This window comes from Galdieria sulphuraria (assembly GCF_000341285.1).
Source record: "Galdieria sulphuraria unplaced genomic scaffold scaf_8, whole genome shotgun sequence".
NCBI classification, from domain to species: Eukaryota; Rhodophyta; class Bangiophyceae; order Galdieriales; family Galdieriaceae; genus Galdieria; species Galdieria sulphuraria.
The window spans coordinates 235,214-249,065 of NW_005178467.1; the positions used below are offsets into that span (position 1 = coordinate 235,214).

The 13,852-nt window shown below is 39.3% G+C and overlaps 7 protein-coding genes across 7 annotated transcripts; 4 read left to right on the top strand and 3 right to left on the bottom strand.

Moving 5' to 3' along the window:
• Positions 1-4: 4 nt before the first annotated feature.
• Gasu_14270 (CCR4-NOT transcription complex subunit 1) lies at positions 5-2,642 on the top strand. Its single transcript, XM_005707933.1, has 4 exons — positions 5-138; positions 186-392; positions 440-544; positions 596-2,642. Exons 1-4 carry the CDS (start codon positions 10-12, stop codon positions 2,618-2,620), a joined length of 2,466 nt encoding a protein of 821 aa, XP_005707990.1. The 5' UTR covers positions 5-9; the 3' UTR covers positions 2,621-2,642.
• Positions 2,643-2,649: 7 nt separating this feature from the next.
• Positions 2,650-3,984, bottom strand: Gasu_14280 (photolyase/blue-light receptor (PHR2)). Its single transcript, XM_005707934.1, has 3 exons — positions 3,749-3,984; positions 3,627-3,690; positions 2,650-3,570 (listed from the first exon to the last, which is right to left on the bottom strand). Exons 1-3 carry the CDS (start codon positions 3,904-3,906, stop codon positions 2,704-2,706), a joined length of 1,089 nt encoding a protein of 362 aa, XP_005707991.1. The 5' UTR covers positions 3,907-3,984; the 3' UTR covers positions 2,650-2,703.
• A 10-nt stretch (positions 3,985-3,994) lies between these two features.
• Gasu_14290 (DNA topoisomerase I) lies at positions 3,995-7,255 on the top strand. Its single transcript, XM_005707935.1, has 4 exons — positions 3,995-4,158; positions 4,207-5,297; positions 5,353-5,731; positions 5,788-7,255. The coding sequence occupies exons 1-4, from the start codon at positions 4,087-4,089 to the stop codon at positions 6,586-6,588; spliced, it is 2,343 nt and encodes a 780-aa protein (XP_005707992.1). The 5' UTR covers positions 3,995-4,086; the 3' UTR covers positions 6,589-7,255.
• A 4-nt stretch (positions 7,256-7,259) lies between these two features.
• Gasu_14300 (uncharacterized protein) lies at positions 7,260-8,164 on the bottom strand. Its single transcript, XM_005707936.1, has one exon. The coding sequence runs from the start codon at positions 8,026-8,028 to the stop codon at positions 7,627-7,629; it is 402 nt and encodes a 133-aa protein (XP_005707993.1). The 5' UTR covers positions 8,029-8,164; the 3' UTR covers positions 7,260-7,626.
• Positions 8,165-8,174: 10 nt separating this feature from the next.
• Gasu_14310 (uncharacterized protein) lies at positions 8,175-9,325 on the top strand. Its single transcript, XM_005707937.1, has 4 exons — positions 8,175-8,551; positions 8,736-8,862; positions 8,914-8,982; positions 9,028-9,325. The coding sequence occupies exons 2-4, from the start codon at positions 8,773-8,775 to the stop codon at positions 9,259-9,261; spliced, it is 393 nt and encodes a 130-aa protein (XP_005707994.1). The 5' UTR covers positions 8,175-8,551; positions 8,736-8,772; the 3' UTR covers positions 9,262-9,325.
• A 1-nt stretch (position 9,326) lies between these two features.
• Gasu_14320 (temptin) lies at positions 9,327-11,654 on the bottom strand. Its single transcript, XM_005707938.1, has one exon. The coding sequence runs from the start codon at positions 10,899-10,901 to the stop codon at positions 9,480-9,482; it is 1,422 nt and encodes a 473-aa protein (XP_005707995.1). The 5' UTR covers positions 10,902-11,654; the 3' UTR covers positions 9,327-9,479.
• Positions 11,655-11,674: 20 nt separating this feature from the next.
• Gasu_14330 (dihydroorotase) lies at positions 11,675-13,141 on the top strand. Its single transcript, XM_005707939.1, has 3 exons — positions 11,675-11,974; positions 12,039-12,406; positions 12,458-13,141. Exons 1-3 carry the CDS (start codon positions 11,837-11,839, stop codon positions 13,005-13,007), a joined length of 1,056 nt encoding a protein of 351 aa, XP_005707996.1. The 5' UTR covers positions 11,675-11,836; the 3' UTR covers positions 13,008-13,141.
• The last annotated feature ends 711 nt before the right edge of the window (positions 13,142-13,852 follow it).

The window sequence follows — 13,852 nt, forward strand, 5'->3', positions numbered from 1 at the left end:
TTGTTGACCATGTTACAAGTATCAGACGATACAGAAACGCAACATATTGCAGATGAATCATTTGAGGCATATAGAAACAGTGAACTTGATAAAGCCATAGATATTGTACGAAAATTGGAGTCGTCAGACCCCATCAGGGTAGGAAAACAGTTTTCATAGTCGACTTTTATTGAGAAAACTTCCAGACAAAACTGAACTATTCCGTGTGTTTGTACTATAAGGAGCTCTGTAAAGATCCTTTCGTTGTATTAAATACTGTGGCTGCTTTAAACGGAAAAAAGGAAATGACGGACATGTCTCTTCGAAGCACGGAGTTATCTCCTTGGTTTTCCGAGAATCCTCCGTTTGAACTTGCTTATGCTGTATTCAATGAAGCAGTTATATCATATCAGGTATGCAGTGAGTTTTTCTGTTTGGTAAGTTTCATATTCCATTTTAGCTCCACTTCTGGAAGCGGTCTTGTGAACTCCTGGAAACCTTGTATAGTCATATAGGAGCCTTTGACGACGCATTGGTATTTAGAGTTTGGTTGCTCCTGTTTGATGTAAGTGTAAAACTCATGTTCTTGTCGAAACAGCTCAAGGGTTTAATTTAGGTTTATATGCGACTTGGTTGCAGTGACAAGGCGGCCATCGTGTTTGGTTTCTTAGAAAGAACTTTTCCTAGTATATCTGACCCTGAAGATGGAAAGGATGATAACTTGGAGGTTGATGGAAGTCCGAACCTTATTGTGAAGAGCTTATTTTCAGCTTATCCCAGTTTCCTTGTTAACAGAGATAAGGAAGATTTACAGCTCCTCTTATCTTATTATCGTGCTCGACTCTACTTGAATCTACGCTCTTATAAGCTTTTTAAGAAGGAAATCAAAAGCTTGATCAGTAGCTGCGAGGCTTCGGAGAAATCACTTGTCCCTCCTTTGCTGTTGAAGGTTCGTTATGAGATGCAACGAGGGAATCCTCGGAAAGCGCTGAAACTTGCGTCGAGTATCCCAGACAATGATTTGGAATATTTTCCAAGTATGAAATGTATTTTGTTAAATAATATTGGCTGTATCCATATCAAACTCGGCAGACAAAATTTGGCAATCTCTTACCTTTCTTTGGCAGAGAAGCAGTTAGACAGTACCGTTTATGAGGATAATAAGGATAAAAAGGAAATCCGGTCAGTACCGCACCTTTCGCTGAACTACTCGGATATTATTGCGTATAATATGGGATTAAGTTTTCTAGTTCTTGGAGAATATGAACATGCCGCACATGCTTTTTGGAAATGTGCAGAAACATTTATGACAAACGCGAGATTATGGGTGAGGCTAGCAGAATGTTGTGTCGGTTTTGATGCACAAATGGAATGCGAAAAGGAGTCAAAGCAAGTTAATGATTTGGTAGAGCAAGTAGTTGGAAAAGGATCCCGGAGAAGAATTGTCATACATTCTCCTTGTACGAGGAACAAAGAGGTCGTCGATGAGGACTATAAAAACGGTTCGCAGCGTCCATTGCTGTCTTTACAATATGGTGCCGAATGTGCACGAACAGCACTTTACTTACTGAATAAGAAACAAGCAAGGCCTAATGTAACAACATCAACCTTATCTGTTGGCGAACAACATGAAAGCCCCGCAGAACATGGGATTTCCTCATCCAATACCGCAACTATAGCATCGGGAAGATCCAAACAGACTTTAGTAACTTTTGAAAATGATGTAGAAGAGCATTCAATCGAACAAGGAATCGAGTCTTCGAGAAGATCGAACGATAATGGATCAGAAAGATTGATAGACTGGCAAATAGAAAAAGACAATACCAAGGCAATGCATGAAACAAATAGTAGTACTACAGAAACGACATCTCAACCAACAGCGAGCAAAGTTATTAGCGGAACTTGTAGTAATCATGATGATGAAGACCTTTTGATTCGAGAATCTGCTTTGGCACTTTTATGTTATTGTTGTCTGTCGACTTGCCCTGAAGAGGCTTTACGAACAGCGAAGGAATTGATGCAAATGAGTCATGTTTCTCCTGAAATTTTATTCTTAGCACACCTTTATGGAGTGGAAGCATTATGTGCTTTAGGACGACCGGATGAAGCTCTAGAAATGTTAAGTCCTCAGATTCTTGAAATAATAGAAAAATGTTCCAACTTGAATTCTGCTTTGGGTGAGGTCAACATTCATTCGTGGAGTCATTCTGGAACAGAAATGTCAACTGGGACAAATTCAGCTAGTGCTTCTTCTTGGAACTCCAATTCCGATGCAATAAGACCCAATGTAGAAAGCAATCCATCAAGTTTCACGGACTCTTCTTCTAACCATATTTTTCATGGTGTTAGTCTTCCAAACTATCCTTCCTCAATATCAAGAGGCGGTATTATCTCACGGGGAGCAATAGGAATAACAGGAACTGCAGCGTTTTATGTAAATCTATCGTCCGTATGTGTTTTGAAGAACAAATTGGGCGAGGCTGCAGCAGCTATAACTCGAGCGCTTTCCTTAATGCCACGTTCTAGTGCAGCTCTGTTAATGTCTACTTATATTAAGATTAGAGAAGGCGACTTGGAAGGTGCAAAAGATATTCTTAAGTGTCATCGAGTGACTTCTGGTTTTCAAAGTCTTCAAGCGTAAAAATAAAACAAATCCATATTACTCTTTATCACACAAACATGGGAACTCAAGGAAACCATCTTCAAGATGGACAGCTTCGTAAATCATGCACTATGAATGGCATGCGATTTTACCTTTATCCTTTGATGAGAAATAAAAGTAACATAACTTCTCCACAACAATTCAGCATAAAGGATTTGGAACATGCCACTAGGAATAGTATGCTTGTTATTCATTTCTTTCATGGAGTCAAATAAGTTTCTTGGAGAAATACAGCCATGATCCAAATAAGGCTTCAACCGAAAGATAAATGCACCATCACTTTCCTTGCAACTATTCTTTTGATGAGTTTCTAACAAAGACCAAGCTGTAGACTCTGCTATGGAGAAGCCATAAGTTCCAACACTATTATCCAAAAGTCTTGGGATGTCTTCAGGAACATGCGGCAACTTATTCGGTACACTGAGTGGCTGTGAAACTTTCACGTTCTTTGCCTCTTGTGAAAACTTCCTAAAACCCATATCCGAAATTTCCAAGTTGGCAAACTGGTCGGGACTGACAAGAGTGTTGCTCCAGAAACCTTCTACTTGAATACCCTTGCTTTCCAAATCAGTGATCATTTCAGTTTGAAGTTGAATCTGGTCGGGTAGTTCGGCGTGATTGTAGTAGATTGCTTCTATTCCATATTTATGGCACACTTCCAATACCGACTCTGTAGAAAACTTGGGCAGGACGCAAAGATCAGAGCCACGTCTTTGCAACTCTGTCTTCAATTCAACGACAGCACTTCTTGGCATTTCTTGATGCAACGCTACTAGAGGCAGTACTAAACCTCCTGGGACAGATCCATTCTGCACTGCCTTAATCAAAGCCTCGTTGTCCTGCACTCTTAGGTCAGCAAAAAACCAAACGAGTATTCTTCGAGGAGCTCCTCCAAAGAACCAAGGACGTTTGAAAGCACCTTGAGAAAGCTTTAAAAGAATGAGAGTTCAACTATTTCTCATAAGCAGGAATATTAAAGACCTACCCTATCCGGGACAGGTTGATCCAAGACGTTCGACTCATTCCTACCGTTGTAACGAGAAATACAGCTTACAGTAGTAGATCAGTTTCTCTAGTGTCACTATTGAAAGTCTCAATTCCACTTACTTGCTGCGGAATTCCCCGATAAAAGGTTTGAGAGATGATTTTCGAATAACGAGTCTTTTTAACTGTTGCCCGGAAGATCCACAAACGAACGACTGGGAAGTGACTACAGGTTTTTGTTGTACTCTAAACCAATGTGTACTACTAACAAATGCGTTCATGGTGTTACAAGACGTTGGAAGCTGAAACCACACTAAAAACCCAATCAACAGATAAGAATCGAGCTCCGATCAGCTTGTGATGGACAAGAAACGAGAATTATTCATTCCATTGGAAGCCCGCTCAAAGGAAGCCCGTCATCGCTTCTTCTAATAGTATATTCACAAAAGTGAATACTACTAATGGTTTCGAAGAAAATTGAAAATATTCCAGAAGATGTTCCTCTCAACCAGTTAATATCTCAGAGTAATGGGGTAAGTGTAGTAAATGTGTTCTTCCAGTTGTTAGTAACGATGGAAAAGAACCGAAAGGCTTTTAGTAGAGAGGAGAACGTAGTCACTAATTTGCTTGAACGTGCAGGACGTACAAGGAAAAGCGAAGATGTCGTGCCGACTAAGACAGGGAAAAAAAGAAATGCTACTCAAGAAGGCAAGACCAGGTTCGCTGACCCCCGCGCTGAGGATTCACGTGAAACGACTTTTGACACAGAGTCCGGAAAAACAAAAAAGAACAAACGCATGAAGAAAGAATCCAAGCAGAAAACGGATGAAGAGAGTTTCCTGAGCCTAGAGACCAAGGCAAACGGTAACGACTGTGTCAGTGAAGAAGTTTCCCGTCCCTCCGCAATATTTGATAAGCTGAAGAAGGAAGAATTTATTATTGAAAGAGCTCAACAGAACAATGACAGCGCGAAAGGTACTAAACGTGCAGAGAAAGGTTCTCCAAAGGAAGTTGGAACCTCTGAAGACGAAAGAGAAGCTGAAGAGGAGGAGGAAGAGGAGGAAGAAGAAGATTATCGTTGGTGGGGACGAGACAACCAAGAAGATGAAGATGATACTATAAAATGGACCACCTTGTCTCATAGTGGCGTCCTTTTTCCACCAGAATATGTTCCTCATAACAAGCCTATATTATACAGAGGAAAAGAAATATATTTATCTCCAAAGGCAGAAGAAGTCGCTACATTTTTTGCACAAAAACTTGCCACAGAATATGTAAAGAAACCACAGTTTCGTAAGAATTTTTGGGAAGATTTTCAACAACACTTATCAAATGATGAAAAGAAAAAGTTGAAGAGTTTGGATGAAATTAATTTCACTCCCATATATGAGCATCTTGAAGCCCAAAAGAACGCCAAGAAAGCACTTACATCAGCAGAGAAGAAGGCAATCAGGGAAGAGGAACAAGAGAAGGTGAAGAAGTATACAGTGGCCATTGTCGATGGCAAAGAAGAGAAAGTAGGAAACTTTAGAGTAGAGCCTCCAGGACTCTTTTTGGGAAGAGGTGAACATCCTCTCATGGGCAAAGTAAAGAAACGAATAATGCCTGAAGATATTACCATCAATATTGGAGAAGATGCTCCTGTTCCAGAATGTCCTATCGCTGGTCATCGGTAAGTACTTACATTTCATGCCTTTTTCAGTTTATAACAACGTTGCATACTTTAGGTGGGGCCAAATCATTCATAATAATAAGGTCACGTGGCTAGCTGGCTGGAAAGATAGTATTACCGGGGGCTATAAATATGTATGGCTATCAGCAGGTTCTAGATTTAAAGGACAAAGTGACCAGCAAAAATATGAAAAGGCTAGGAAATTGAAGAATTACATTGATGAGATTCGTAAAGATTACACAAAAGGACTTCAATCGGACAGTTTAGAAGAGCGCCAACGGTCGACTGCACTTTATTTCATTGACCGCTTAGCTTTGAGAGTTGGTAACGAAAAGGATGAAGATGAAGCGGATACGGTTGGTTGTTGCTCGCTTAGGGTTGAACATATCACGTTGCATGATCCAAACGCAGTTGAATTCGACTTTCTTGGTAAGGTAAGTTATGTTGATTGCTTGATGCTTTTCGTTTTGAAATGTAAAATTGTCGAAAGGATTCTATACGTTATATAAATACTGTCACTGTTGATGGTCCTGTTTTTTACAACCTGAAAGAGTTTGTGCGAGGCAAGAAACCTGAAGATGAAATCTTTGATAAGTTAACAGTGCAGGGTTTGAATGATCATCTGAAAACATTGATGCCTGGTCTGTCTGCAAAAGTGTTTCGAACTTATAATGCATCTATTACGCTGGCTCGATTACTTTCTGAGCGCAAGTTTGAGTCAGAAGACTTGAATAACAAGCTTACTTTTTACAATCAAGCGAACAAGGAAGTTGCTATCCTTTGTAATCATCAGCGTACTCTTCCAGTGTCACATGAACAACAGATGAATCGTCTTCAGAGCAAGTTGGATGAGGCTTTAGAGTGGCTTCATGAACTGGAACAAGCTCTGAAGAAAGCAAAACGTGACAAGAAGGATTCAGTTGAGGTTGTTCAGTATGTGAGACCTAAACCGAATTTTCGGAATGATATGACACAAATTGAACGAGAAGCGGAAAGGAAAAGAGTTGCGGAACTTCCACGTGAGTCCAAAGTTCGACAAATGAAGACGTCGAATCTACCTAGTCAAATAGAGAAGGCAGAACAGCGTGTGGAGAAAATTCGATTGGATATGTCAATGAAAGAAGAACTAAAGAATGTCGCTCTTGGTACGAGTAAGATTAATTATCTTGACCCGAGAATCACTGTAGCATGGTGCAAGAAGAATCAAGTTCCCATCGAGAAAATTTTTTCCAAGACGTTATTGACTAAATTCCTTTGGTCCATGGAAAGTAGTGAAGATTTTTGTTTCTGATGTTATTATAATGAGAAATGTTGAAATGTATAAGAATGCAATTTATTAGTATATCTATGTGTGTATATAGAGCTTTTTATTTTTGCACCTCTATACACTCATCTAGTCTTGAACACTATGTACACAGTCTTTATGCCACGTTGGCGATAATGAACAGGCAACTCTGTGCTTCACGTCTGCACCTTTTTGATTTTTCAGGATGGCACTTGTGTAACAGTCTAGATTACAAAATAGCAAATCATTCCACTTAAAGACATTGTTCAGAAACATAAGACTCTTGCTACAGTTGTCACATAGCAAATCTTCGGATGACCTGTTTGAAGTTTCTGAATTATCAGCAATATCCAATGAGCATAAAGAGTCTCTGTCTTCCTCCTTATTATAGTCTTCTTCAATGCTTTCCTTTTCGACGCCAAAAGCATCCATATAACTCAGATTGGCAGAATTGCAATACTTAGCTCGTTCTTGCTCTATTTCTTCCACCATGTTATACAACTTGCTTCTAAAGGAGGCACTGTATGCTTCTTCAAAGAAGCTATTTGTTACGTTGTTCTCAGAGGAACAGGTAAAAGGCCTTCTAGGCTCAGGTACTTGCATACTGCCGCCAACTTGTGTATGACACATTTTCTCAAATCTCAAACTTCCAATCTTCACCATCGTCAATCAATTCTTTCGATTTGGCATGCGTCCCGAGTGCGTGGAACGTGCATTTTGAGTAACGTGGAACGCTCTGCACATGGACGGCCGCTTTTCATAGGGCATCGATTTCACAAGCTCTTTTATAGGACTATTTTTAGGAATACAAGGATATGTTTGAAACTGGTGGAGGAATCGTTGAAATCATAATGACTGCAGTAGTTAAGCCGAAAGTTGGTTGATGTTTCGGTCTTTCAAGCCGTTGCTTTTAAAAGAACCTTGAAAAAAGACTTGCAAACAAAAGGTGCTGGGAGACGACAAACGACTATCGTTGACTTTAAGAAACGCTTTTTATCCAAAATAATTCCCAAACAAAGTGAAACTCAACAAAATTCCAAACCACTATTTGCCGTTTTTGAGTTGAATCCAACCAGCAACATGTAATCCCCAGGAATACGGTACCAATAGAGAGCCAAGAACATAAAGTGGATTGATAGTAGTAACAGTTAGAGGAGAGAGCAAGTTACTTTCATAGACGCAATAAGAACCAACCAACAAGCATACTACGGACGAAATGATATAAGCCGCGGAAGGAACCTTTTCTCCGATACCCAACACAGTGGAAGGAGGCACTTTACCAGTCCAAAAAGTATCTTTTGCCACTACAGTAAAGTGAGATCTTGCTTTAAACCGACTATATTGGCATGGTTGCAAATTATAGCTTCTCTTAATTAAGACGTAGCTTCTCTTTGAAAAGATATTGCTTGGAGCTCCCACAACCAAAGTGCTTGAAAGGAATGTCATGATTACTATTCAGCTGATGAGAAACGAAATCACGAATGGAGGGAGGAGATTTATTCATGTGGTGGTAGGCTCCACACGTTATGATGCCTTTAGATTCAACTTGTTTTCCATGAAAAGCTGAAGAAGAAAGCTCATTCCGTAGTCATGGAAAGATTTCATTTATAAACCTATCTTAACATAGCAAGACAGAACTTGTGTCTGTTCTGTCTTTTCTGATTCCGATTGCAGCTCGCAGCCTAGTTAGTGTAGGCTGTGGCGATACAGTTGTAATCCACCTGGAAGTCTCCCCTATCAAGTGGCAGGCATAGTTGAAGCAACGGAAACCTCCACGTCTCTCCTGAAAACAGTAAATTGAAAGAATCGTTTTATCTAACTACCTGAGTTTCATTTTCTTATAGTGAACTTCCTTAAAATATTCCCAACTGACCCATTTGTAAACTTTTGCTACATTGTCGTACGAATATTTTCAACCCTTATTGTTAGGAACTATTTCCCTCCTTCCAGGAATAGGACTTTTCTTTCGGTTGTGTCATATTTCATCAAGTCATTCAACTTTGCTTTCATGAATTGACTTTAACAACGCTATGACAGAAACCAAGCATAGAAGACTTGTCAGATATGCAAACTGAACCCCTTCAACGAGTTTAAATAGTCGAGTTTCATACTTATTAGCATAAATGAAAAGTATTCGAGTATATATGAATAAGGGTAACTATTGATTGATTGGTGGTTGGGTAAACAAACATGGGACAACCTTCCCTTGACGAGGTCTTCAAAAAACCTCCAAAAGACTGTTCCCAAGATTATTGTGATCCTTATGAGTTCTATGAATATGTAAGAGATTTTTCAATTCGGTATCGGACAATGAAATGTAACTTTTTATAGCAAAAATATTTGGAAAGAGAATATAAAGTAAAGACCGAAGAGTTCATCTACATAAAGGAGAAAGTCAAGGTAAAAAGGTCTTGTATAGATTGTTCTTTCTTTAGACCGTTGTAGGAGTGTTATTACCGAGAAGGGGTTGCTCACTATAAGAATTGTCGTGAGCTTGTTGATCAGTACTGGAAAAAGTTACGGGAAGTGCGCCGTTTCTATCACGAACACCGTAGGATTATTCCGGGCAAAGAATATATTCCTGTGCCGAAGCCCAAAAAGACGGAAGAACTACTTGATGACGCGTCAGTGGAGCTGAACAATGGCGGTGAGAGTAGTTTTAGTGAACAGCAATCCTAGCCGTTAAATCGAGTCCAGATAAAGTTAAATAAAAGCTCATAAGTGAGTCTTTTAACTGTAGCAGTTTCAGATGTACAATTTTTATTACGAAACCTTCCAGTCAGTGATATTTACGGAAACTTTGCCGTCAAAGGCTACTAACCATTTCAAGACTGCCTCACAACATTTTAGAACAAGGTTCTTTGTATGGAAGATAAGAAAATTTGGTAAAAGACCATTCAGTCTATATGTGACATGACGTGGATTTCAATGGAACCAAAAATAACAGTGCACAGTGCGGCAACTATTCCGACAATCCATGGAAGTCGCCTCAACCACAGCCATAGAGATTCTAGTTGACTCATTCTGAAGTCCCTAGTCTCACTTGACTGCAAATCCGAATTTCCTGCATTTGTTTTGAGAGAATCATGATTACCATTCCTATTTGACTCTTCTTTGGAAGCATTACTTTGCATTGATCTCGAAGCAGTAGAATATTCTTCATCATCACTGTCATTTTCAAGAACATGCAAGGCAGGAGTATCATTTTCATTCCTTAATAGAGGATAGTACTCCTTTCCAGCTATTCTGTAGAGCCCCTTATTTCCATTCATGTCTTCACTGTCTGCCTCTCGTAGTTTATCGCCACCGGATATTTTCCATAGGACAATACAAAGTTCGGCTAATGGCAAAAGAACAATTTGTGTTGTGATCCAAATAAGAAAAATAAATTGGGTTCTCTGAATGCTTTGAACGAAGTTTTGCACATTTTGCAATATCTTGATACCTAAAAAGGAGTCTGTTGCGCCCAAGAATATCACAATTATAGCAATAACAGGACTTAAAGAGCCGAATATCCAACCACGGCTGTTTTTCCATTTCCAAAGTTGAAACAGACTATTAACTAACTGAAGAAAAACCAAACATACGGAAATTAATCCAATAATATTATGAGCCATAGCTACAGAGCTTCCTTGTATATCATTTGTATGCTTTGCCAGCACAATTATACCACTCAAAGCACAGCTAAAGCCACCAACTTGGAAAAGAAGAGAAGCATAAAGCCACCATGTTTCCCCGATAACAGGTTGCAAATATCGTGATGATAGAAATCCCAATGGAAGCAATAACATGAAACCTGCATATCCTAGACTGGCATGAGTCTTGATGAGATAAAAAGTAGAAGTAGCCGGAGTAGTTTCTAAAACATTTTCGTCTATTTTCTCTTCTTCACTGCTTTGTGGTTCGATAACTGCAGTAGAAGGTGTAGGAAGATTTGCAGTAGCTGTAGGGGAAGGTGAGTTTATGATACTTTCTGCAGACTGCACCGGGCCTAAAATTGAATCTCCTGTATTTGCTGTAGGCTCCGGACCCATAATAATGTCCGTTCGGCAGTCCACGACATCATACTGAATAGGAACAAGCGAGTTTGGGTCGTTAGGGAGGCTTAAGGGTTCCAACCGAAAGGGTGTCTCCCCAGGAGCCCATATACAACAAGGATCCCCCAATTCAACACCGTTGGATAAGCCATCCCCGTCTGAGTCCTTCTCACAAAGTGTTCTTGTCCAACGTAGTCCGGCTTCCAAAAAGTCACGACCAAACTGATTCAAACCGTTCCCTGGTTCACACCACGAACTAGGGTCTTCAAGGTTTTCTCTCATGTGGCCGATGGCCTGGTACGAAAGTAAGTCTCGAAAACGTTTAGCGACAATAACGACCAACCTGACAGTTGCTCAAGTTCAAAGAATACAGTCTATGTCCATTTGGTATTTGTTCTAAAAATTCAAATCTTGCCTCAACTTTATCGTAAGTAAAGAAGAAGTAAAAAACAATGCTTAGCTTCAGTAAGATATGAAATTTCATGAACGACTGATTTTGTTTATCTGAAGCAATTGCTTTTTCTGGAATTGGGCATTTTTCCACTTTTGGAAGGTTCAGTAGACCAAAAGACTGGCCATTCTTCCAAGTACGAAACTTATAGTGGTCCCACTTTTAGGTCTCTTTTGAATAGTAACAGAGGCATTCTGTTGATACATAGAGGTCCTCAGTAACCTACAGCTATGCCACGGTAGGAGTGGTTGGATTTTCTTTGGAGTTATATTTTCTCGAGTCATTTTATTTTACTAGTCCGAAACTATTTCAAAACCTAAACACTCTCGAATAACTTTTAGAAAAAGGTAAATAGAGGTATTACGAAAAAGTGTGAATGCCAAAAAGAGTCCTTTACAAGAAGAAAACGACTTGGAGAAGCTTGAATTGTAACGCGACTCCAGTCCTTACTAACTTCCAACACAACTTTTACTGACTTTTTTCTGTCGCAGTCAATGGCATGGCTCTTCTTCAAGACAGAATTTGTTTCAGAACAACCTTATAAGCAAGGCATCTTGATAAACCTTGTCGCATCCGTGTAGAAGGAGTTGCTATGTTAGTTTCAGATGGCCTTTCAAATGTTTCTTTCAAAATGTTGCTAGTGTCCTATTTTCTTAATGAATTTGAAGCAACGTTCCTAAACGATATTCATAAAGGATAGAAATATTCATTCCCTCATGTGTGTAGTTTTTGGATTCAAGTTGGCTTCGGAGCTTTTCCAGTCCATATGGCTAATAAGTATCTCAAGATAAGACGTCCTGACGACTTTCACGTGCACCTGAGAGAAGGAAATATTCTGAAAACAGTCTTGCCTTTCACTTCAAGAGTGATGGGAAAGGCTCTGATCATGCCTAATCTAAAAGAAGTAAGCGCTTGTCTGTTTTTGGAGGCTATTGCGTATTCGGAACTTTCATTAAACCCTCTAATAGCCAATATTAAACTTGTCTCTTGCTAAAAAATACAGAGAAGAGGTTTTCTCGTCTCTTCCTCCCAACGCTTCCTTCTTACCTATATTTTCCCTCTATTTGACGGAACAAACGACATCAGAAACCATCAAGGAAGCAGCACGCAGTGAGTTCATTCGGGCTTGTAAACTCTATCCTGCTGGAGCAACGACAAACTCATCTTTCGGTGTGAGTAACTTGGAAAAGTTAGACGAAGCACTTTCAGCTATGGAAGCGTACGGCCTGATTCTCTGTGTACACGGAGAAAGTACGGATCCAGAAGTTGGTGTTTTCGATAGAGAAGCATCTTTTGTTGAACGTATTTTGCCAGGTTTATTACAGAAGTATCCCAGGTACTTGAACAAGTCCTATGTTATCAGGGTTTTCGTAACTCTATCACTTAGGTTAAAGGTCATATTGGAACATATTTCTACTAAAGATGCTGCACAGTTTGTGAAAACATTCCCGTCGTCTCGTTTAGCAGCAACTGTGACTTGTCATCATATGTTATGCAACTATAATGCCTTATTAGGACAGGGACTGAATCCACACCTGTACTGTTGTCCCGTACTGAAGTCAGAAGAACATCGAAAATTTATCGTGGAGACAGTTATGCAAGACAACGAGGGCAAATTCTTCTTAGGAACAGACAGTGCTCCACATTTGCAAGGAGCAAAAGAGTGTCGAAAAGCAGCCGCAGGTGTTTTCTCATCTCCCGTAGCATTGCTTTGCTATGCAAAGGTATTTGAGGAAAACAATGCACTTGACAAGTTGGAAAAATTTGCTTCGGAAAATGGATCCCGTTTTTACGATCTGCCTTTGAACGAAGAATGGATCGCATTGGAGAAAGAAACTTATGAGGTCCCTACACATATAAGATGCATAGATGATTCTTCACAATTTGTTCCATTTCTTGCAGGTGAAACGTTACATTGGAAAATACATAATCAGTAAAGTATTTTGCCGTGATCCTTTTTGTTTGGATTTTTTGAATCGAGTAGGTCAGTCCTTTATTCATTTTGTATGTTGTACATAACCTCATTCAGTTGGAATTGTGGATTTTCTTTAATGAATTTGTTTATTTCCATTTCAGTTTGTCATCATTCTTTTCATAGTGCTGACAGTGTGGTTGGAGAAGAATGTGTTCAATATGAGTTTTCGTTATCCCTTATTCCACTGTCTTAGTCACAAATAGTCAAGTATGAAAACTCGCTCAATACAGTGTGGGTTCGTATATTTGCTGGACTAGAAAGTAAATGTATATTTATAGTTCTCATGAGAACACAACATTCCATAAACTTTCGCGTTCTTTGCATCTCCAATGCTTATTCGCGGAAATCAAATGTTGCCATTTTTCTGTCTTCAATAAAGACTATTTTTTTGTAATCGTATCTTGAAGGACTAGGAACATAAAAGAGATATTTTTGCAACAAGAGTTGAGACAAAAACGCTCTATACTCTATTCCCTTTGTAGAACTTGAAATGATTGATTTCGTTGACTCTTAATATATTTGACTAGAATCTTGTTGCAGCTCAGAAAGATAAGAATAAGGAAACCTACAGCAAGGATAACAGAAAACACAACAATGTACCAAAGAGCAGCCTTATACCCTTTTGTACTGTAATATAAAGGAATATTCAGATTTGTTCCAAAGCTATTTCCTGTCTAAGTAGTTTTCATCAGATTCGAAGTCTCCAATATTTAGTAATTTGGCTTACTGTGGCTCCAATCAAAACAGAAGACAAAACTAAATTTGCGAGGAAATTGTGTACCACGATATCGGTTCTTGATTTTTGCA